The 24,233-nt window shown below is 41.3% G+C and overlaps 1 protein-coding gene and 1 long non-coding RNA gene across 2 annotated transcripts in view; one reads left to right on the plus strand and one right to left on the minus strand.

Moving 5' to 3' along the window:
• Positions 1–2,089: 2,089 nt before the first annotated feature.
• On the minus strand, positions 2,090–17,604 carry PLA2G12A (phospholipase A2 group XIIA). Its single transcript, XM_033106062.1, has 4 exons — positions 17,230–17,604; positions 6,218–6,294; positions 5,064–5,229; positions 2,090–3,058 (listed from the first exon to the last, which is right to left on the minus strand). The coding sequence occupies exons 1-4, from the start codon at positions 17,435–17,437 to the stop codon at positions 2,940–2,942; spliced, it is 570 nt and encodes a 189-aa protein (XP_032961953.1). The 5' UTR covers positions 17,438–17,604; the 3' UTR covers positions 2,090–2,939.
• Positions 17,605–20,494: 2,890 nt separating this feature from the next.
• LOC117022213 (uncharacterized) overlaps positions 20,495–24,233 on the plus strand; it is a 56,381-nt gene continuing 52,642 nt past the window's right edge. The window contains exon 1 of the long non-coding RNA XR_004423005.1: positions 20,495–20,588. This is a non-coding gene — a long non-coding RNA (uncharacterized LOC117022213). The remainder of the gene's footprint in view (positions 20,589–24,233) is intronic.

The following is a 24,233-nucleotide window of genomic DNA, read 5'->3' on the forward strand; positions in this document are numbered from 1 at the left end:
CAGGAGGAACTCTCTTGATGATAAAGCTCTATAGTTCTAACTTCCTTTCCCCCTCTATAAATACCCCTCCATCTTGGCATGCAGGCCAGAGTGGGTACTTGGCTTGCAATGTCTGCATGCACCAGGTTGTCACCCCTTCTTTCGCCGGAATAAATCCTTTTTGGTGATGAAACACCTAGTTGATATTTTTCAATTGACAAAAGCTATCCGGAAAGCAGACCTCCTGACCCTGAGGACGGATGATTACGGACAGCCTTTGAAATCTGTAACCAGCCGTGTACAGGCACACCTCAGAGATATTGTGGATTCAGTTGCAGACCATCACAATAGAGTGAGTAGCACCATAAAGCAAGTTGCAGGAATTGTTTGGTTTCCTAGTGCAAATAAGCCATGTTTCCACTATACTGTAATCTACTAAGTGTCAGTCTCCTTATGATGTAGGAAATTTCTGAGTGCTGGGATCGTGTCTTGTGAAACTGAAGAATGGAAGCGCGGACCAAGGAGAGGCGAGTTGTTAAAGAGCATAGTTTATTAAAAACAAAGAGTCACAGCTCTCAGAATGAGAAGGGGTCCCTGACTGGGTGCCCAACATGGGGCAAAAAGGCTCTTATTTTTGTATCTTCCCTTATCTGCTTGGAGAAGGGAGCTGGCACCCTATCAGGTTCATTCTGTTTGTCCATCCTGAAGGGATTAGCGAACCCATTTCTATCTATCAGATCTGTTCTGTTTGTTCTGGAGTTTTAGGATATGGCTGTTCTTTGTTTAGTCCACCAGGGACCTTCCTGTCTACCTAACAACATACTAACAACCCTGTCTCAGTTACACTTAAAACACAATGTGCATACCTTAATTAAAAATTTCTTTATTGCTAAAAAATGCCAACCAGCATCTGAGCCTTCTGTGAGTCATAATCTTTTTGCTGGTGGAGGGTCTTGCCTCAATGCTGATGAAAACGCAGTATCTGTGAAGCGCAGTAAAGCGAAGTGCAGTAAAACGAAGTATGCCTATATAGCTAAAGAGTAACTTCACTTGTTATTACCGATAGAAATTCCTTTCTCTTATTCATATAATTGTTTCCCATTTCTCATAAAAATGCATTGCCTTCATCTTGAAATTGGGACAAAATTTGGGTTTCTGCCTGAATCTGTGCTTCTGATTGCAATTCTGTGATCTCAATGCTGCCACGAAGATCCATGAATTTATTTTAAGTTTCAAGTTACCTGGTCAAGTATTTCAGTAGTAAATATTGATAAATATTAAATATTGACAATGGCTTATAAAATGGTACCTTTAAAAAAGTCTGAAAAGTATCAAGAGTTCGAAACATTTTGGAGCCCAGTTTACTCAGCCATGAGGGATACACTTGCCTTGCCTAACAGAGGACACATCTCTTAGCAGAACAGCTGCCACCATTTCTGTTTGGGAACCTATTAGTTCTCAGCAGTGACATATATAGTAAGTCGTCAGTTAACATCGATGGTAGGTTCTGCAACTTTAAGCGAAACGGCGTACAACGAAACCAGTTTTATCACAGGCTAATTGATAGAAATAAGAGTTAATTCCTACGGCACCTCATCAATGATACTGTTGAATGAAACAATATTATATGAGGACTTGCAGTATTCAATTAGGCCCTTTCTCCAGAACATATTTTTCTTCCCACTTCTGCCTAAAAAGAACAACTTCTCCTGGTGTTGTCTTTCTCTGACTTTCCAAGCAGTTGATCTAAATCACTCTGGCCACAGGTTACCCAAAAGATATATAGCTTGGAATTCTGGGCTTGGGAAAGTCTACAGCCAGTGGTAAGGAAGGAGCAGGACAGGAACACAGCTGAGCTTTCCAAGGAGTTGAAATGCTTCTAACACTCACAGACATTTTCAGAGGCAGCCAAATTTCTGGGATTTGCTCTTAAACCTGTTAACAATTGTTAATGTAAATAGAGATCTATAAGTGATAGTTCTTTGTATTTTGCTTTTCCATCCCTTTTGGCCCTACAGATAAAGACTTAAAAAAAAAAAAGCCAACAGTATCAAGAACAATTTTTATTAAGACTACCACTAGTAAAGGGTTATAGTCTTTTAAAAACATCCCAGAATCTATTATACTATGAGGAGCAAGTGCTAGAAATAAACACCAAAGCATCACAGCATATAGTGCTCTGATGTGTATGTTAAACAACTTTGCATTTGTCTCGTTAATCCCATCTTTTCTCCAGTCTAGGCAAAGGTTATAGCAAAATATGACATTTGTCCTATGAGTGGTTCATAAAATGAGAGTGGCTGTGCTTCTGAATTTTGTTCATGTCACCTTCTAAGCATATTGCATAATACCTAGATATCCTGGTTTTGTTCCCTAAGAGGTTACCAGCTGATGGTTCCAATTTTACAACAGAACAATGGAAACCTTGTCCTTGTAACTAGTCCCATCAGTAGTGGAAGTGTGACTTATTCATATGCTCAGTGGGCTACAGAAAAACAGCTTCTTATGTGTTAATTAAAATAGAGAAAAAATAGATCTTTCCAGGTATAAATGTATATTTAAAATTTTATAGTAAACAAATATACTTCTGAGTGAAGATCTCCCCATATTTCCAAGCAAGATATGTTGAACATACCTTATAATGAATTTGACCTCATTTGTTTTATAAATAATGTTTGTGAAAACGAAGTTACAGACTCTTTCTTTAAAAAAATTGTCCCCTTAACAAAATGCAGCTCTCTCTGACATTGGACAAGACAATCTCGCACACTAAGGCAGCAACGTCCAGGAACATAAACTTCCCCACTTGTTCTTTAGTTTGAAGTTTTAATGTCAAAATAAGGTCTTAAAATAATCCTTTCACAGAAATAAGGCAGCTTTATGTTGTGAAAACCTTAGTTCTTTGCCAAAGGTTATGTTCTTCCATCCTCATCTGCTGTCACCACCTGGCAGCATCTTCTTTAAAGATCAGTTTTTTCTTCGTAGCGACACCTACAGGCGGCTCGTTGGCTGTCCAGGTATGGTTTACAGCCTAAATGTATAACACTGTCAAACAAGAGCTCCACTGTTGTTTCACATGCTGCAAAGTAAGAAAGTGCTATTACTGTGGGGCAGCTGCAAAGCATCACTTTCTTCACATAAATCACATGTTACAGCACAGAGTCAAGTACATCCTTCGTGGGCACTTAAACATGTCAGGTGAGATTCCTCCCAAACCTTTATTGTCTCTCTCTGTCTCACACACCTACACACGCTTTCAATTTCAGCCTCTTTACCATGTATAGACTTTTTGTTTGCATGCAATTGTTCAATATAATTTTCTGTACTAGATAAATGAGTCTCTCAATAGCACTGATCAATCAGTTCATCACTGTTAATTTTCCTTTTATCTGAAAAATGTCAGTATTAGACATGCCTGATAACACTCTTAAGTTTGCATTTCAAAAAAAGGTTTTTAGGTGTAGAAAAAATAAAGTTTAAAAACAGAGAAGTCTCAAAACATTTAATTCTGGCCAATGGCTTCTAAGAACTGATCACACATCATTTAAGATGTGTAAAGTAAATGGACCCAAGTCTCTTCCTTTGACCAATATGCAAGTTTAGCTTGGGAGGGTAGACATAGGAATAAAAGGCATTTTTTTTCTGGTAGGGTTAAAAAATATTTTTTAAGACTATAAAAACGAAAATGGGTTTACTTTACCTACTCTAAGAAACCTGGAACACCAAGGTGAGATTATTCAATACATTACAGTTACAGAGACATAGCACAGAGTGCCTCTTAGTTGTCCAAATACTTCTGGTGTCAAATATTCATGTTAAGAAACTTCACTACAAAATCTTGGCATTATTCAAGTTCTCCAAAAGACTGTGCCATTAAGGAACATAACCCATCACAGAAGTGTAAAGGCTGTGATTATTAAATAAAAGGTTGCAAGGGAATGGGTTTCATCACTTAGCTACATTAGGATGACCTCAGGTCAGAAAACAGGACATACATCAACCTACGCTTCAGCTGTACAAGTTTACTGTAGCTGAGAGCTTGCAAGGGGACTCAGAGGTTGTGAGTTCAAGCTTCACCGCGAGCAGAGATTTCTTCCTTGACAGCTATTAACTAGGGTCTCAGAATCAGATCTGTGAGACTATTTGGGGAATACTGTCATAAACAGAACACAAGTTTTCATGTCAGAAGTATGTATCTTGGGGCAAATGACTTCTTTCTGAACCTCAGTATCCTTCCTTGAAAAATGGGTATAAAGCCACCTATTTGGGTTTTGTAAACATCAATGAAAACATGTCTAAAGTATCCAGCACAATCTGTTACGGAAAGTGCTTAAAAATGTTAGTTTCCTTTCGTGCCCCTCCTCATTGCCCCTGCTCTTTTGATTTCAGTGTATGGTACATTCTTTGGCTTGACAGTAAGGAAATCTGGTAACTGACTGTATTTGTACAATGATGTGCATGCCCGCAAATATCTCATTTTACCCTTAGGACAACTCTCCGAGATAGGAGTAATCATTCTCATATGTAAATGAGGACAGCGAAGCGCCTTTTCCCTTTGCTGACTCTGCCTTGGATCCCATCCCTGCACTGTAATAATCATTACCATGACTACAAATATATGCTGAGTCCTGTAAGTCCTCCTAGCAAACCACTGAGCCTGGAGTGGTTTGGGGGACCTTCCTGACACAGACACATATGAAGAGACAGTTAAGATTCAAATCTCCTAAGAACTTCCTACTTTAAATCCAACGTGCTTTACTCTTAATTCACTGGATCCAGGGTCTCACACTTTAGGGTCAGGATAATTAGAAACATACTTCAGGGCACAAGATGTTGGGTGGATTCTTCTCTGCCTCACATACCCTCCCTCTCATGGTTCCCTAACACTTTTTGCTTCCATGACCGAATCATTTTAGATTACAAAAACGTCAGCTGCTTATGTCAGAAAATTGAGGGGCCGTGTCACAATAGATACGGTACGATAGAGTGAAAGATTTCTGTTGGTAAATCCTGTACTGAAACATAAAGCATTCGATAAAACTGGACAAACTGCACCCATCCCCGTCCCACCAGGCCATCCTCACCCTGAACGTGCTGAGCCAGTCCCAGCGTTTTCTGCACCTCTCGGCAGATCGTGGACAGGCAATACTGGAAGTCCTCGTCACAGTCGTTCTTGCTTTTGCCACAGGTCTCGTAGCACCTGTCGTGGTGGTTGCAGCACTTTGTCAGGGAAGGGATGCCGATGTTAAGCTAAAAGAGGTATTTGTGTGGGTTATTGATGATGATATTCAAAACTCTGCCGACTTGCTGCATTCAAATTGAGGAATCAGTGACAATGACTGCTGTATAGATCATTTCTAAAATCCGTTTCTGCCTGCAAATGCTTTCCACGTTACACATCTCTCCATGACTCTCATGGCACCCACCCACTTTAGTCTGTAATCTCCCTCTCAATTATGTCTTAAAGCTCCCCATTTGACAATATTTGAATATTCACAGTTACCTGCTGGTAACAAACACAATTGTCCAAACACAAAACATAGTTTTAAAAACAGAAAGGTAAGGCTAAGAGCATTAAAAGATTTCTCCAAGGGCTAGGCAAGTATGAGTTTTGAATATTCCAAAATATTTTGTACCTCCACCCCCAGTAAAATGTACTTTATATGAAATGTCACTGAAAAATTTTAAGGTTCTACAACTCTAATTTTGTTTGTTGTTTTGTGGTTTAATCTTTAAAGGTTCATCCATTCCCTAAATATACTATTCCTTTGAATCTATAATTTATCTTCAACTATTTTGAATAACTTATATTCAAAACTCTTGTGTCTAGGAATCACTCTCATAAACATTTTTTTCCAGCCTCCTCTACCACAAACACACAGCTATCCCACTTAGCCTGGTTTTAGTATAGAAAATATTATGCTTAATCTATACTTTTTCACCCTAAGTAGGATTACTACTATAATCCAAAATTTTAAACCATATTTATGACATGAGTAAATATTTAAATAGTATTAACATCTACAAAATTAAAAAACATGAATTTTACTACATTTAGTTTTGTTAGGACTTATTAAATGTGTTTTTTTAACTATAAAAGAATATAATAAACCGGATCACAATTACAACAAGCAAAATTATTTGTGAACCTGAGAATGCATTGATAGTTTTGCATCATCAAGAGAATTACATAGCCTACCAATCATACAGCTTATCAAATAAAAAAATACATATTTACATGAACACCAAATAGTGGAGAGCCACATCCATTCGGCGGGGAGGGCTTAAAACCATAACGTGGGAAAGGCTTAGATCCTATAAAACATAAATGGGATCATAATTAATTTTCAAATAACATGGAAAATACATATGCAAAAAGGTCTACAATGTGCTAGACTAGCCTAGAAAATACTTACTATTGGGATGATGACATAAATGAGTATGGTTTTATTCTGATGAACATTAAGAATACTAATTTGTCCACCTAGTTATTTTTATTTCTCCTGCAGTGAAACACATATAAATGTATGCATATACACAAATATGGTGGTTCATAAAATATATGCTGGTTTATAAAATGTAATTATATTTATAAGCCTATACCATACAAAACATACAAAAGCTTATTCTAGACTTCTGGAGATTTCAGAGATTGTATGCCATGCCATATTGGTCCATATGTAGGAAAGAAATCCACCATTTTCCTGTATGTTCTAATACTTATATTTTTAGGTCAAAACCTATAGGGCAAAAACTGTATCTTCCTAACCTTCATCCAGTGCTTCATTGCATACAAATCTCCATAACCATTAACCAGTTTACTAAGCTACAGCCTGAAGCGAGGGAAGACAAGGTCATCCAATGGCCATTTAATTTCGTGGTCCCCCCTTATCCGTGGGGGATATGTTCCAAGATCCCCAGTGAATGTCAGAAACCACAGATAGTACTGAGCTATATGTATCTATGTTTTTTTCTATACATGCATAGCTATGATAAAGTTTATAAATCACACAGTAAGCAATTAACTAGACAATTATAACAATATGCTATAATAAAAGTTATGTGAATGTGGTCTCTGTTTCTCAAAATATCTTACTGTACTCACCCTTCTGTGATGATGTGAGATGATACAGTGCCTATGCGATGAGCTAAGAGTGAGGTACTCAGAATGGCATGCAATTTAAATCTTATGAATGGTTCATTTCTGATAGTTTCTTCTTTTAAGATTTTTATTAAAATATAGCTAACATACAATATTATATTAGTTTCAGGTGTACACCATAGATATTCAACATTTATATGTCTAAAGAAGTGATCACCATGATAGTCCGGCAACCATCTGACACCGTACTATGCTATCACAATATTATTGACTGTATTCCCCATGCTGTACATTACATCTCCATGACTTATTTGTTTTATACCTGGAGATTTGGCCCTCTGATTACCCTTCAACTTTATCCCCCTTTTAAAATTTCTCAATTACACTTTACATTTAATATTATTTTGTTAATTTCAGGTGTACAGCGTAGTGGTTAGACATTTATATAATTAAAGAAATGATCCCCCTGACTAGTCTAGTACTCACCTGGCAATATACATAGTTATTACCATATTATTGACTATATTTCCTATTCTATACTTTACATCCCCATGACTATTTTCTAACTGTCAGTTTGTACTTACTTCCTTCACCTTTTACACCGTCCCCAAACCCCTCCCATCTATCACCCCAACAAATCTAGTACCCATCTGACACCATACATAGTTATTATAATATTATTGACTATATGCCTTTATGCTATACCTACATCCCCATGACTACTGTATAACAACCAATTTGTACTTCTTAATCCTTTCCCCCTTTTCACTCATCCCGAGCCCCCCTCCCATCTGGCAACCATCAAAATGTTCTCTGTATCTTTGAGTCTCTTTCTGTTTTGTTTGTTTATTTTGTTCTTTAGATTCTACATATAAACAAAATCTCATTGCATCTGTCTTTCTCTGTCTGACACTCCACTCAGCACAATTCCCTCCAGGTCCATCCATGCCGCCACAGATGGCAAGAACCCAATCTCTTCCATGGCCGAGCAATATTCCATTGTATATATGTACCGCCTCCTCTTTATTCATTCATCCATCAACAGACACCCAGGCTGCCTCCACATCCTGGCCATTGTAAACAATGCTGCCATGAACATATGGATGCACATTCCCTTCGAAGTAGCTTTTGGGTTTCTTCACATAAATACCCAGAAGTGGGATCACTGGGACCTCCTTTGTCTCTTATGATAGCTTTTCTTTTAAAGTCTATTTTGTCTGGTATAAATATTGCTATACCAGGTTTTTTGTTTGTTTGTTTGTTTTCCCAATTAGATGAAATACTTTTTTTCTATCCCTTTACTTTCAGTCTGTGTGTCTTTCAATCTGAAGTGAGTCTCTTGTAGGCAGCATACGTAAGGGTCTTGTTTTCTTATTCATTCAGTCCTTCTGCGTCTTTTGATTGGAACATTTAACACATTTACATTGAAAGAAATTGTTGATATGTAGCTATTGCCATTTTATTATTCATAATTTTGATTTTTTTTTTCCATCTTAAAGAAATCCCTCTAACATTCCTTGTAATACTGGTTTGGTGGTGATGAACTCCTTTAGCTTTTTCTTGTCTGGGAAGCTCTTTATCTGTCCTTCAATTCTAAATGATAGTTTGCTGGGGAAAGTAATCTTGGTTGTAGGTCCTTGCTTTTCATCACGTTGAATATTTTATGCCAATCCCCTCTGGCCTGCAAAGTTTCTGTTGAGAAATCAGCTGACAATCTTATGGGAGCTCCCTTACAAGTTACTAGTTGCCATTCTCTTGCTGCTTTTAGGATTCTCTCTTTGTCTTTAACCTTTGCTATTCTAATTACAATGTGTCTTGGTGTGGGGCTGTTTGGATTCATCTTGTTTGGACTCTGTGATTTCTGGGCTTGTGTATATCTATTTCCCTCACCAGGTTAGGAAAGTTTTCAGTCAATATTTCTTCAAATAGGTTCTCAATTCCTTGCTTTCTCTTTTCTTCTGGTACTCCTATGATGTGAATGTTGTTACTCTTGATGTTGTCCCAGAGGTCTCTTCAATTATCCTGATTTTTTAAATTATTTTTTCTTTTTTCTGTTCTGATTAGGTGTTTTCTGCTACCTTGTTTCCAAATTGTTGAATCAGTTCTGTGCTTCATCTAGTCTGCTGGTGATTCCTTCTGGTGCATTCTTCATTTCAGTTATTGTATTCACTTCTGACTGGTTTGTTTTTATGGTTTCTATGTCCTTTTCTATGCTTGATCTCTTTGCTGAAGTTCTCACTAAGTTTCTTTAACATCCTTATAACAATTGTTTTGAACTCTGGTAGGTTGCTTGCCTCCATTTTGTTTAGTTCTTTTTCTGGAATTTTCTCCTGTTCTTTTATTTGGAACATATTTCTTTGTTTCCTCATTTTGCCTGCCTCCCTGTGTTTGTTTCTATGTATGAGGTAGATCTGCTGTCTCTCCCAGTCTTGCTGGGTGACCTTATGTAGTAGGTGCCCTGTGGGGCTCTGGCACACTCTCCCAGGTCACCTGCTCCAGGTGTGTCCCTTGTGTGGGTTGTGTGTGTCCTCCCGTTATAGTTGAGCCTTGATTGCTATTGGCACATCAGTGGGTGGCATTGGCCCTCAGGTTGACTGGCTACGGGGTTTGGCCACATCCACAGCTTACGGGCTTCTGTGTGGGGGCTTATCCCACCAAGTGGGATTTGCCCCAGCAGGCTCTGCTGCCTGTTGAGACCACCCATTGTGTGTGCCACTTGTGGGGATAATTGCGAGGTTCTCTACTGTGGTCTAAAGCCACCCTCCAAGTATATTGATTCTGGGCCTGTTGGGAGGGACTCTGGTGCAGGCCCAGGTCAGCCACTGCCTGTGTCCAGCTGGGGACTACCTGGTAGGAGCTACAAAGTGATTCATGGTTTTTTGCTACCTGTGCTAAACTTAGAAGCACGTGGGAGAGGCCATGCTGCAAACCAAGGATGGTTTGCAAACCAAGTACAGGGTCTGGGCTTTGCACGAAAGCCAGGACACCCTGAGTCCTGCTGCAACCTGCCAGCTCCCTTAAAGTTCAGCCACTGACAGAGCCTCATGTGGTATACAAATTGGTTAAGTCAGGATCTCAGGGAGCCACTAGGGTGAGAAGAGTTGTGGTTACCAGGTTAATGTGGTCACCAGGTTAATGTAAATTCTGGTTTGGTGCCAGTGCTGAGCCTGGAGTTAGTTACTCAGCAAAAGTCTCAAGCACACTGAGGCCAGTCATCACCCGCCTGGGGACTCCCGTAGTTTTCCAAGAAAGCACAGAATTCAGGTGGGGCTGGCTGCTTATGGAGAAAATGCCTCTGGCATTGGGGGAATTGGGTGGGGCAGGGTCCCAGAGAGTTAGCAGGGCGAAGCCCCAGAGCTCACCAGACCAATCAGATTCAGATTTGGCCGGAAGCATAGGGGGAGGGCTCAACACATTAAAGATGGCGGGTGCTTGCCGACTGCATGGCAGGAGGACCCCTCTCAGGGAAAATGGTCCCTGTTCTCCATTCCTGGCCTCAAAGCCACACACCTCAGTCTGCTCCCCATATGCCTCTGACACCCCTGAGTCACCATCCATCCACTGGAGCCCAAGGTATGTGCCTGCAAGCGAGTATGTGCGCGGGCCCTTTAAGTGGAGGTCTCAGTTTCCCACAGCCTTCTGTCCCTCCCAGACGTTTGGAATCCCCACTGTTTTTCACAGCCAGATGTTGTGGGGTCTGGTCTTCTCGGCACCAGTACTCTGGGCTGGGGAGCCTGGAGTGGGGCTGGGGTCCTTTGCTCCTCTGGGGGGAACGTCCATGGCCGAGGTATCCCTCCTGGTTCTCAACTGCCACACGGAGGTTTGGAACCAGCCCGTTCGTGTCTCCGCCCCTCCTACCAGTCTTGACGTGGCTTCTTTATATCCTTAGTTATAAAACTTCTGTTCAGACAGACTTCAAATGGTTCTCCATGTTGATTGTTTTATACTTTACTTGTAATCTTAATGTGTTCACAGAAGGAAACAGGTACAGTGGTTACTCTGCCGTTTTGGGTCTCCTCTCTGTGTGTCTCAATGTCGTATATTCAGACAACAGCAACACTTCTATTCTTCCTTCCTTTTGTATTTCATATAAGTCCTGTTTTTTCAATTTTGGATTGCTTTTTCATTTTTGAGTCTATAAAAACACTTTATAATATTTTGATGTAGTTGGTAGTGATATATGCATATGTGTGCATATGTATATATTAATATGTATAGAGATTTCTATACATGTGTTCACAGAAGGAAACAGGTACAGTGGTTACTCTGCCGTTTTGGGTCTCCTCTCTGTGTGTCTCAATGTCGTATATTCAGACAACAGCAACACTTCTATTCTTCCTTCCTTTTGTATTTCATATAAGTCCTGTTTTTTCAATTTTGGATTGCTTTTTCATTTTTGAGTCTATAAAAACACTTTATAATATTTTGATGTAGTTGGTAGTGATATATGCATATGTGTGCATATGTATATATTAATATGTATAGAGATTTTCTCATCTTGTAAAAGATAATTACCTTTGATTGGGAGAATAGTCAGAAGTAAATGAAATCGGGGAAAACAAGCAAACAAACATGCGCACCGTAGGGGAATAAAGAGGAACAGGGAAAGCACAGAGAAAACTAGCTGACAAAAGTGAGAATGGAGGCATGAGGATGGAGGAGGAGGTTGTCTCAAACAGGGCTAGGGCTTAAAACTGCCCTAAGGAGAGAGGTTGATAAAATGGAATAATAAAGAACTAAGTTCTACATGTGAACTATTAGATAATAACACCGTGAAATAAATACTGATAAATTGGCTCCCCAGTATAAGTAGTAAAAGGGGCATGTGTTTCATTTTTGTTTCTTTTGAAGGAAACTGTTAATGTCACTTCCTCAAAGAGGCTTTTCCTGCTCACTCCATCTAAAACTAGTATCCCTTCCCTTCCATATCCATTCCATACACCCTTAGTTGGTTTTATTCTTCTTTCTAACATTTATTGACCAAATTAACATAATTAGTCAGTTTCTATGAGGACAGGAACTTTGTCTTGCTCAATTAGAAGATGCAAATAGTGGACACCTAAGAGATTACTGGATGAAAAAAATGGTAAGCATTTCTTGCTGAAATTAAAATATTCTTTATCCACAGCAAAAGCAAACAAGCAAACAACAAAAAACTAACAAAAAAACCCCCAGAAAACTAGGAAGTAACTAGTTTCCTGAAACATTGTAAAGTGTTTTGATACTCTAAATTCACCTTTAAAATGAAATAATTATTTCTGAACCAGACAAGTTATACAGAAATTTGTTAATTAAAGATTAAGTTGATACAGATACCAAAATTACAAATGTACTGATATCTTTTTAAATGTTGTTATAAATGGTATTATAAGCTGCTGAAAATTTTTAAAAATTAGCATTCCTACTGGTGGATTTTACAAAGTGCTATGAACTGAACTGTGTCCCCCAAAATTCATATGTTGAACGTGTAACCCCCAGTGTATTTGGTGATGGGCCTTTGGGTAGGTAATTAGGTTTAGAGGAGGTCATGAGAGTAAGTCCTTCATGATGGGATTAGTGCCCTTATAAGAAGATACCAGAGAACTTGCTCCCCCCTCCAAATCCCCCACCCGCATAGCAAGAAGGCAGATATCTGCCAGCCAGGAACATAGAAGTATTGGCCAAACCTTGATCTTAGATTTTCCAGCCTTGAGAACTGTCAGAAATAAATTCCTGTCGTTGAAGTCACCCAGTATATGGTAATTTGTTATGGCAGCCTGAGCAGACTAATACACAAAGCAAGCAAAAACTCAGAAGAAACAATATCAGTGTCAAACCATTGCCATGATTGGGGTCACTGTCCCCTAAAATTTGTAAGCAGGTAAAGAAAGAAGAGGAAAAACTGGATGGGAAGAAGTATTTATAAAACAAAATAAATCCACTATGCACATCTACATGGAAATACTAGTCACTGATTTCACTTTTTGACTTAAGCAACTGCTCCTCTCTTGATGCTTTATGTTTTATCACTTGTTGGACTGTTGTCACATAGCAGCCTGGTCGTCTGTCTCCTTTAGCCTTTCCTTAGGAAAGAGGGTCGCAGGGTTGTATGCCCTAGGGGTTGAGTTAATAAGTCTCTTTTCTAGGTCCCAGTATGCAGGGTCTGCGGTTGAAGACGGGTAAGATTCCTCTAGGGAGGGACGACTTAAGCCAGATGGGACCCCGGGGACCCCCATGAATATTGCTCTAAGGCTTAGAGGAAGCAATCCTCTTAAAGTTCCATCACAGGTTGCTGACGCATGGCTCATGCGGCAGAGACCTTGATGTGCAAGGAACAATAGTGAAGCGGAACCTCCTGGCTCCTCGTTTATCTCATGGGAAAGCAATACAGAGACCCGTTCCCCCCTAGGCTTAGCATACCGCACCAGCGACCACCTGGGGACAGTTTGCTTAGGTTGCTTTGGGACACAATGAATGGGTATTGGTGATAAGGTGATTGTCTTAAGCGGTGTTTGAGATGTAACAGACCCTGCCCAGAGTCACGTAGTGCCTTTTGGAAAAATCAATAAATACTCAGGAGAGACCCGATTCGGGGCTCCAGTCTCTTGTGGCTGCGAGTCCCTTGGTCCTCTGTGATTTCTTGCTATAAGTGTTTGTGTCTTTATTTCTTAACCTAGCCCTCGCCGCCTCCCTCGTTTCTTCCCACTGCTTGTGTTGTGCAGGTCGCAACAGTTGGACAGCTGAAATCTAAAGATTTGCCTGAACTGAGACAACAATAGTTCTTTTCTATACGTATTTTTCTTAATTTGATGTAAATACTTCCAAGCAGGCCAATGTCTTTCATCTGAAAGACACCGAAGCAGATGAGAAGCATAAGGGGAAGGCTATTGGGTCACTAAAGATCTTACCACTGTGTTTTGCAGAAAATCGTGAGGAATTTCAACCTGCTTTCCCAAACACTTGAGACTTTAAATTCATGATTATTAATCTCCATAGGGCCCTTAGGCTACTTTATTTTTCTAGTCCATTCACTTTCCTATTTTCCTCAAATCTCCAACACTTCCATTCCAATTTTTTCTCTCAGCTGATGACTTTGATTCCTACTTCACTGAGGAAACCAAAGCAATCAGAAGATAACTTGAACATCTGTCCACCTAATGGACATCTGTGCCGATGTCCTCTACCTCTGCTCCTATTAACAGGTATACGTCATCTGTGTTCTTACCCAATCTCTCTATTTACAAACTAGAACCCACTCCTCTCACTTACCTAAGGATGTGACTCTAGTCATTCTCCTTCCTCTCTCTTCAGTGTTTTTACTCTCGACTGAACCATTCTCAAAAGCACACAAATGCGCTGTTATTTTTCCTGACGACCTGAAAACTGTTTTTTCCATGGTCTTCCCCATTTCAGTTAATGGCAACTCCATCCTTCCAATTATTCAGGTCAAAAACTTTGGAATCATTTTGCAATCTACTCACACCCTCCTTCCAGGCCATCAGCAAATCCTTTAGGCTTTTTCTTCAAACTACGTCCAAAATTCAACCACTTCCCACCACCTTTATTGTTACCAACCTGGACAAAACTACCACCATTTTTTTGTCTGAATTCCTGCACCTGTCCCTCTGCCACCATTCTTCTTCCCCTACCTCCCTTGACTCTTTTTTATTCTCAGCACAACAGCCAGAGAGATCCTGTTAAAATATAAATCACTGAATAAATTAATGACATTCACAATTCTAAAAATTTTACATGACAGGTTTTTCTATTTTTCAAATCTTGTCTACTGTCAGGGAGAGAAAGGAAAAAAAAGCAGTGACTATCTTATTTGTTGCCCTGAATAATGTTACTTCACTCTCAATAAAGCTTTGATGGCATCCTAGGAAGGGTCCCAGAGCAAGTATCCATACTGCCAGTCCTTCCTGTAAAGCAAGGATAAATGAATGCAACAAGCCTGTGCTCTGTGTCACCTTCTTCCTACCATTAAGTCTTTTTGTTAAAGCTCCTCTGACCTCTTTATTACCACTATTGAACACCCCTTAACACCATGTTCCTCTAGCTTTGGGATTTGTCTGTTTCTTTTTCATTCTGATTTGGTCACTTGCATTCCAAACTATAGGAAAGGTTGAACCGGTTCCAGGGAGACTTCACAAGTAACAGCAATTAAAGAATAATTTTCAGTATGTTGGAATTACCAACGTGGTGACTTGGAACCGCAGTTCTATGGAGACTCCTTACTAAGACACAAAAGGATTTTCACTGAGGCATACCATTTCCTCAGTTCTCACGTTCATTTGTGTTTTTATGCTGGAGACCTTGCTCTAAATGCCAAATGGTAAATTTAGTTAGGCTTGTGGAAGATAAAAAGGATTAAATAAAAGGAAAGATTAAAATAATTCTTTTAATAGGAATAGTATCCATTCAACCTCAGAGCTATTTTAAACGTAAACTCTAGAATCCTCAACTCATAATAAGCTTATGAAGACTGCTTCTTCCAAGTTTTCCTATTTCCGTAAATGGCAACTACACCCTTCTTCTGTTTCAGGCCCAAACCTTCGGAGTCATCCTTGACTGGCCTTTCTCCTTAGGTCCTTCACACTTGCTGTTCTTTGCCCGGAGTGTTCTTTCCCCAGATCATCGCAGTGTCACCTTCTCCATTTTCCAATTTTTTCTCAAATCTTATCAGTGAGGCCTGAACAACCTATTTAAAAGAGTAAACTGCCTCACAACAGTGCCACTGCTGTTTCTCTGCTTTATTATTCTCAAAGCACTGGCACACCTCAGACCTACATACACTGCATTTGGCTTATTTTACTTGTTCATTAGTTTATTGATGGTCTCTCCCCACCAGAATGTAAGCTCCATGGACAGGAATTTTGTCTGTTTTGTTCATTGCTGAATCTCCAACTGGTAGAACACGTAATACACAGCAGACACGCAAATATTTGTATACTTAATGGGGATGACTAAGTAAAACTGTGACATCTGCCTCAGGAAAGGCAATCATTTAATCTTCAAATCATTCACTTATTCCTCCTAACAAACTGTGCAAGACAAAAACATCCTTCCTGATTGCATACTGGTGGTAATATTTAGGCATAAATTTAGTAAGGAATGCAACATTTAGAACTTCATAACATATAAGATAATAGCTCATTCTGTACCTCCCTTAACATAAATTATTTTGAGAATTACACGCAGCAGGTGGCATCAGAGTTTTACATGATATAGGCTCCTTTTACGTTTCACCTACATACAATCTGGTTTCACCATTAAAGTCACTGAGGTCCCTATTAATTTTGAGCTGCCAAGCATTAAATTACCTAGTCCCAGACCTTGTATACTCTTACTGGAAACATGATCTCCCAAGTATTATCTTATTTTGAATTTCCAAAGAGAAGCCCAAGTACTTTATCGGAACTATTACAATATTTAAATAGTCAAAAAAGTCAAATGCTTCAAAAGATCTCTGCCCAAAATATTGAGTTTATTATGACCAACAATGCCAGCAAACAAGTTCTCAGATGCAAACAGAATTAAAGTTAAATATGAAAAAGTAAATCAAAACAATTATATCATTAACCAAGAAAGAGGGGGCATCACTGATATCCCAAATTACTATGTCTTGATAGACTAATTTCTAGGCGAGTTACCAGAACTCTTTCTCAATAGAGTACACCAAAAGTCTGTACAAAGGTCACAATTCATTTTCTGTAGCTTTGCTGAAAAAAAATTAAAACCAATTCGTGAGAAAGTTAAACCATTATGACTTTAAAATTCTCAGTATGTTTTGCATGTTCAGCTGATTTAGTTAAGGTGCCAAAATATAGAGCTAAAATCAGTGTGTTCCATTCCATTCACATGATGCATATGTCACTAAGTTCTTAGGCAACTTCGTGCAATTGCAAACAACAAAAAAGTGACTGAGAAGCAATGAAAACAGAACGGACAGTACATACTCAGGCGACCTCTCACATTCTAACAATAGAGGTGCGACTTGTACGTAACCAGGTTGCTCAATCACAAGAATGGCAAGATTCTAGCAGTGGTTAAAAGTTTCCAGGGCCAGAAACCAGCGGGAAGGTCTGCCTTGCATCATACACTCCACATCCTATGTTCCCCCCGCAGCCCTGGAAGTGCAGGCCTCATAGGGCCAGGTTCCCTCTCACCGTCACTGCACTTATACTGGCAGAGCCCGTCCTCGCCTCCCAGGAGGTCCAGGGCGGCGTTCAGGTACGTGTCGATCTTGTGAACGCCATTCCGGATGGTCTTCAGGGTGGCCCTCCAGTCGGTGGGCTGGGCTTGCTCCTGGCACCTGAGCTCGCTGGTCAGGAGGAGGAGGAGGAGAGCAAGCACCGGCCGCTGGAGCAGGGCCATCCGCGCAGCGCCTGGCCCCCCCAGTCCCCGGAGCCGCGCGACAGGCGCGCTCCCACGGAGCCCCCGGGGCGCCCTAGGCAGCTGCACCGGCCGGGCGCTGGACAGTCGTGGCAGGCTCCATGCTCACGCCTCCTTCCGGGATGGGAGGCGGGCCCTCGCCACGGTCACTGCACTCCCGCGGGAGGTGGCCCCCCCTTGCGCCTGCGCCGGAGCGAGGGGGCGTGTGAGGCGCGACGGTCTCCGGTCTCCGTGCCCATGTGGGTCGCACGGCGTGTTGGGTTCCCGGGCGCCCAGCGCCGCGGCTCTGGATAGCACTGCCTGCGTGGGTGCTACTAACTACTCATGCAGGACCCCATTCCCCCGGGGGCAGTGGGCATTAGTATTTTTTTAAAAGCCAATGTTGTAGGGTGTCGCCGGGTGGAGAACCCCTGTGAGCTCTACAACCTGCCTGGGTTTTTTAGTCCAGGCACCCCGAGGGACAAGCTTATCTGGGTGTGGACAATGTCGGAGAAATGGACCCCCGTGGCCCTGTGCAGAGATTGCTGCGAGGGTTCCAGCAGTTTCGGGTTTGAACGACGGACTCTGCGCGGTACAGGGGCGGAGTCCGGGTCTCACCTGCTCCTGCGCGTCCTCATCGGGTCCTGCTGACCCGGGTGACAGCGGTCGTGGGAGCAGAGTGCCCAAACATGTCAACCCAAGGCCGAGGTGGTGCCCGACTCCAGGGTGAGCTGATGTACAAATTCTGGAAGAAGAAAATGATTTGACAGTTTAAAACCGTGTGTTCTTCCCTGGTAAGGAAGAAGCACTTGAATGCTACACTTGAATGCAGTTTTTTTGAAAAAACTCATGGAACTCAAACTCTTTTCCTACTCCAGATACCTTGTAAGTTGATAGTTCCAGTGACGTTTCTCTTTTTCCGAGCGCTGTGCAGAATACTTAAAAAACAATTGCAGTAATTTTTACCAGAGCTATAAATTTCTGGTTATCTTAGTAGCCTGGCAGTTTCCAAGAATTGTATGGTGAGATCCAGGGCAATATTGCAAGTGTTGGGAAGAGATGCATCCTTTATAAGAATTATGGATAAATTCTAGTTTGTTACAAGCTTCATGAGTTTATAATAAATGTGCAGTGCAGAGTTCTTGAGAATTATATCCCTCTTAAGAATTATATCTCAATTATATTGGGAGCTTACTCTGTGCCATGCACTTCACGTTCACGATCTCTCACATACAGAGCACCACTTTACAGGGATGCAGCCTTTGGGCCAGTCAGAAAAAGGCACCCCTCCCAGCAGATGGATATAGCCTAACCCGGGGCCCCAACTGTAGACCGTACTCAGACCTTCCGTTAGGTGCCTTTGGACTGTGATCAACTCGCACCATAGTGGAGGAAGAGGAAAAATGTGCCCTGGCGGTATTATCCTTTTTTTTCCGTGGAGTGGAGGTGCGGAGAAGTCACGTGACAGTATCGAGTGAAACCAAGACCTCTCTCTGCCTTCATGAGATGCCAAAGATTTTCTTCTTAATTTTGGACAGCACCTTTCAACACATTTGGAAAAGGGAACATAGAATTCTCCTTTTTAGCTTTCTGGAGCATTGGTTTTTCTTGTCTCTAACAATGTGGATTTTGGACGAGATTACTTCTGAGGTCCTACCTAGCTGCACTACCTGAACCTGTGAACCAGGCTTGGTTCTTTCCAGTCTTCAGAGAAACTGTCTGATAGGGAATAAGGAGAGACAGAACGTAGTAAGGTAATCTGGTTCCAGCCTTCAGTTACAGAAGGCCTCTCCTTTTTTTCTTTTCTCTATACATTTGCTCCTTGGTGATCTCATCTAATTTCTTATACCTTAATGACAGCCTCTGCTCTGAGCACTCAGACTTAGTCTTCTCTGTTTCATCTCTCCTTAGGGATTAAATTCTCAAACTCCAGTTCCTCAGGTTGATAGACCTGTTCTCTTTTTCTCTCAAACAAATCTTTTTATCCACTGTGTTCCCCAGGGGAAACCATCATCTCTCTAGAAAATAAGATTCAAAGTTTTATTTTCACATTTTCTTCATATTCAATCATTAGATATTTGTTGTTCTGCTGCAGAAATCCCAAGATTTGCTTTTTGCTCTTAATTCCTGCTGTCAGATACCAGAGTTTGGCATTGACCACAGAACCAGCTACATGATTTTCAGGGCTCAGTACAAAATAAAAATGCAGGGCCCTTTGTTCAAAAATTATGAAGAATGTCACGACAGTGACAGAAGATCAAGTGTGGAAGCTTTCTGGGTTCAGTTAGGGAGCAATGGAAATGTGAAAAGTGATCACATCCTAAATATAACTTAACAGTAGAGCCAACAGGATTTACTGATGGACTAAATATGGTGTGGGAGAGAAAGAGAGGAATTAAGGATGACAATTGAGGTTTTGGCTGAAGCAATGAGAAGGATAGAGAATTCTCAGTAACTAAAATGAGGATTCTAGAAGGATCAGATTACAAGGAAAATTTAGGAAATAAATTTCAGACATGTTTGAGAAGATTATTCCGAATTTGTACTTCAGAGGTGGGATAAGGGCTAGAAATAAATTTGGAAGTTGTCAGCATTGAAATGGCTTTTAAACACACGGGCCTAGATGCTGTCCCTAAAAAGAGTGTAAAGAGGTCTAAGTCACAGGAGGTGGGGGGACAAAGAATTGGTTCCCCCGAAGGAGACTGAGAAGGAGCAGCCAGAGCAGCAGGAGCGTGGATGGAAGACAGACAGAGCCATCTATTCGGCTCACGTGGAGGACTAGATATTGATCACTGGATTTAGTAACGTAGAGGTAATTGGTGAACTTCACAAGGAAAGTTTCAGTGGAGTACTGGGGACAAAACACAGGTGTAGTCAGAGGAAGAAACAAAGGAAGAGGAATTGGGAAAAGCAATTACAGTCAATATTTTCAAAACGAAATTACAAAGATCTAAAATATGCTGTATTTGTGCTGATTTTTGTCTGAATGATAAGAGTGGCTTAGAATTGGATCTTCCGGGTGGCTGAAAGTAGGCTCTGTTTTCTTTATAGCGCTTCCCAGTACAATTGTAAGCACAATCAGTCAAATATTCCTTCTGGAAACCCCTAATGATCACTGTATGTGGACATCGTGCAACATGATTGTATGAATGAGGTAAGAATTCAAAATTTATTGGCTTTAATGTAACATATTAACTCAGAATGCTTGGAAGCTAGAATATTATGCAATCCTTTGTGTTATTTGAAATGACACAAAATCAACAAAACACAAATTATCAAGGGCAGTTTCTATGTTTTAGTCTTTTCCAACATCTCATGAAATGGTGTCAGCAGTGTTATTGTGATGAAAATAAATGCGACGTGCTGAAGCAGCTCCAACCATAACAATTTATCTTTGCCCGGCGCTAAGGCTGGAAGGTTAGTTTCTAAAAGGGGCTCATACTAAGGGGCTATAAGTGCTACGTTCCAGCTATCAGTAGCGTGAATAGCTTTCAAGCTGGGGTCGAAGTGAAGGACAAGAGATGGCTGCACTAGGTCCCTGAACACGGTTTGTTTTCATGATATGTTGAAGATAATGGCTCCCTGCTTGGGGAGGTTTACCATCAGGCACATTTGATCAGCGACTCAGTCCCTTTGCTCTTCTATAATAAAATGCCATAGACCGGGTGGCTTATAAACAACAGAAGTTTATTTCTCACAGTTCTGGAGGCTGGAAGTTCAAGGTCAGAGTGCCAGCATGGTTGGCTTCTGGGGAGGGCCCTCTTCCGGGTTGCAGACTACTAACTTCTTGCTTTGTCCTCACATGGTGTGAAAGGTTTGGGAGCTCTGGGATCTCTTTTATAAAGACACTCATCGCATTCATGAGGGATTCACCCTCATGACCTAAGCAGTTTCCAGAGACCCCACTTCTGATACCATCACATCGGGCATTAGGATTTCAACATACGAGTTTGGGAGCGACACAAACATTCAGACCATAGCAATTGGAGAGAGATTTTCAAGTGATCTTTGTGGGTAGAATGTAAGATTACTTCTCACATAGAGAGGAAGCACTAGAGAACATGGAAGGAACCACTTCGGTGACATTGCAGGGTTTTAGAATATCAGGATAAATTCAGGTATGTGTTTTTTCTAGATAGGGTTTCTGGCTATTTCCAAACCGCTGGTTGATTTTCAGCTTCATATTTCCTACTTCATACTTCATCTTCCCTAGGTTCCCATAGAGAGCACAGCTTCAAAATACCCTTGACTAAATGTACTTCTGTTCCTCAATTCCCTTTATTTCTGCAGTGGCAACACCAATCACATCATTATCCAAGAGAAAAGCTGGGAATTATCCTAGACTCATCTCTCTCCCTAGTGCCATGTCATCTCTTCTGTCCCCAGGGCCATCTATTTCACTCCTTAGTATATCTAGAATCGGTGCCATCCTCTTTAAAAGTACCCTGCTTTAGTTTCTACCTTCATCATTTTTCATTTGGATTTCTCCAATAGTCTCTTGACTATCTTCCCTACCTCATCTTACCCTCCTCCAATCCATTTTCCTCAATGCCTCCAGCATGAACTTTCCAGAGTCCTTCAGTGGTGCCAACTCTTTGGCATGCTGCCTTCCCTGACTTGGCTTTTTCTCCCTCTCCAGCTACACCCTGAGCTCCAGTCTCGCTGAGCTGCTCTCTGTCCCCTTGTGTGGTTGGCTCCTCAAGTCACAGGGCCTTTGCATTGGCATCTGTCGAGAAAGTTCTTCCATAATTCAGATTAAGCTCACCTCTGGGGAAGCCTTCTTTAACACTTCAGGCTGATTTATGAGTCTCCTTTGAGTTTTCCTCACCATTGTACCTGGCAAAATGCAGCTGTATAATTTCTTTTTCTGTCTCCCTCATGAGATGGTGAGCTCTGAGGCCAGGGTTAAGTAAGACATATCAGAGTGCCACATCTAGTGAGCTCTGTTCATTGACCACGTTCAGGGAAGACCATGCTAACTCACAGAAGCAGCAATGGCAGAAGGCCAAGCAGTAGTGTCCCGTGTCCGGCCTCTGCAGCACAAGCTGAACATGAAGCCTGAGACAAGAGCTGGTGGCAGTGAGAGTCACCGCGGTCTTATTCCCAGAGGCATAGCCTCCAACTCTCTGGCTTTCCTGGAGATTCTGTAAACTGCATAATATCTTTTAATAAATCTACTTTAAAAAAAATTAAACCAATGAGATTGGCTTCTGTTGTCTGCAACTAGGAGCCCTCACAGAGTACTCTAAACTGGAAGAGGCGTGGAGCCAGGTCATCCCACTCCTGCTGTTCCCACTCTCTGACACGCGGAACCACTGTGGATGAGCTGGCTCTTCACTTCAGGTCTTCATGCTGGTCCACTCTGCTGCCACGCCTCCAGTCCCAGGCCACTGTGTAGACTCTCAAAGGACCAAGTAACCTTTGAGAGATCTCGATACCACTCCTTTCTAGATCAGCCGAGGGTACCCCATATGCCAGGTTTCCCAGCTTGTACCCCTTAGTATTTTTCTCTTTTTGTCTCATGCACATATATCTTCTAAAGTGCCACATGCTCCAGGTTTGCTGGGTCAGGACAAGGTGGCAGTTTGAAAACATGCCACAGATTCTTTGATACCCCTGCCATCAAGAGATGAATTACATTTCCTCCCCTTGAATCTGGTCAGGTCTTTGTCACGGAGGGCTAAATGACTTTCAAGGCTAGGTTTAGAAAGGCTGTGCAGGTTCTGCACGTTCTTCTGGGACATTTGTCAGGTACTATGTAAGAAGTCTGGCAACTCCAGTCAGCATGTTGAGAGCCGTGTGGAGAGACCACGTAGGGAGAGATGTCTGAGAAGCCCCATCTCCCAGCCCAGGCACCAGACAAATGGGTGGAGAAGCCTTTACCATGACTCTTGCTTCAGCCCTGACTGACAGCAAGTGTATGACGAGATGAAAGAACTGTGCAGCTGAGTCCAGTCAGTCCCCAGATGCATGAGCAAAATCTTAAACCATTGTTATTTAAATGGCTATTTTAGGGCTCTTATACAGCCATAGATAACTGAACACTCTCCTGTATTTGATGACAAAAGAAATTAAACATCTGGGTAGGCTGGGAGGGGCGGAGGAGTTAATGGTTAATGGGTACAGAGTTTCATTTTGGGAAGATGAAAAATTTCTGGAGATGGAGAAGGTTGCACAACACTGTGAATGTACTTAATGCCACTGAACTGTATGTGTCAAAATGGTTAAAATGGTAAAATTTTTATGTATATTTTATCAAAAATTTTAAGAAGAAAAATATTGGGTCAGTAACTGATTTTGGAATATATGTAGAAATAGGCATTTCTATTATCAAAATAATTGTGCGCTATTCAGGGCTGAACCCCAGGAACTGAAGGTTGTGTTTATGTGAAAAACGTACCTCTGCCTTCAGGATGATAGCTGTGCTGTAGAAAAATAATAATAAAAGCAGCTAATGTTGATTCACTGAGCATCTTTTATGAACCAAGTACCAGGGATGCAGACAGAAGGAACAGTCTCTCTTCTCACGTGTCTTACAGTATAATGGGAAGAGGCAGACAAACTGATAAAAACGGAGTATCTTGGGTAACAACAATGCTATGCTGAGATTAAAGCAGGGTCACGTGATGGAGGCTGGATGCCTGCTGTACACTGAGTACACAGGGGAGCCCTGAGTGAGTGTTGGTCCCATCTACTGAGGAGGGAGGAACAGATTGAAGAAGGAGCAGAGTTTTGGCGTGCCTGTGTTTCTTTTGAAATGCTATGAGTGGAGATGGTAAGTGCTCAATGAGATGTACAA

This window comes from Rhinolophus ferrumequinum, chromosome 5 (genome assembly GCF_004115265.2).
Source record: "Rhinolophus ferrumequinum isolate MPI-CBG mRhiFer1 chromosome 5, mRhiFer1_v1.p, whole genome shotgun sequence".
NCBI lineage: Eukaryota > Metazoa > Chordata > Mammalia > Chiroptera > Rhinolophidae > Rhinolophus > Rhinolophus ferrumequinum.

Bases quoted from the DNA above. Each gene is read 5' to 3' on its own strand.
- PLA2G12A (XM_033106062.1), bottom strand. From the start codon at position 17,437: ATGGCCCTGCTCCAGCGGCCGGTGCTTGCTCTCCTCCTCCTCCTCCTG. The intron at 6,295-17,229 runs GTGAGAGGGAAC...TATGTTTTATAG, and splicing joins CCAGTATAAGTGCAGTGACG to GATCTAAGCCTTTCCCACGT. The intron at 3,059-5,063 runs GTGAGGATGGCC...CTTACTTTGCAG, and splicing joins ACTGGCTCAGCACGTTCAGG to CATGTGAAACAACAGTGGAG.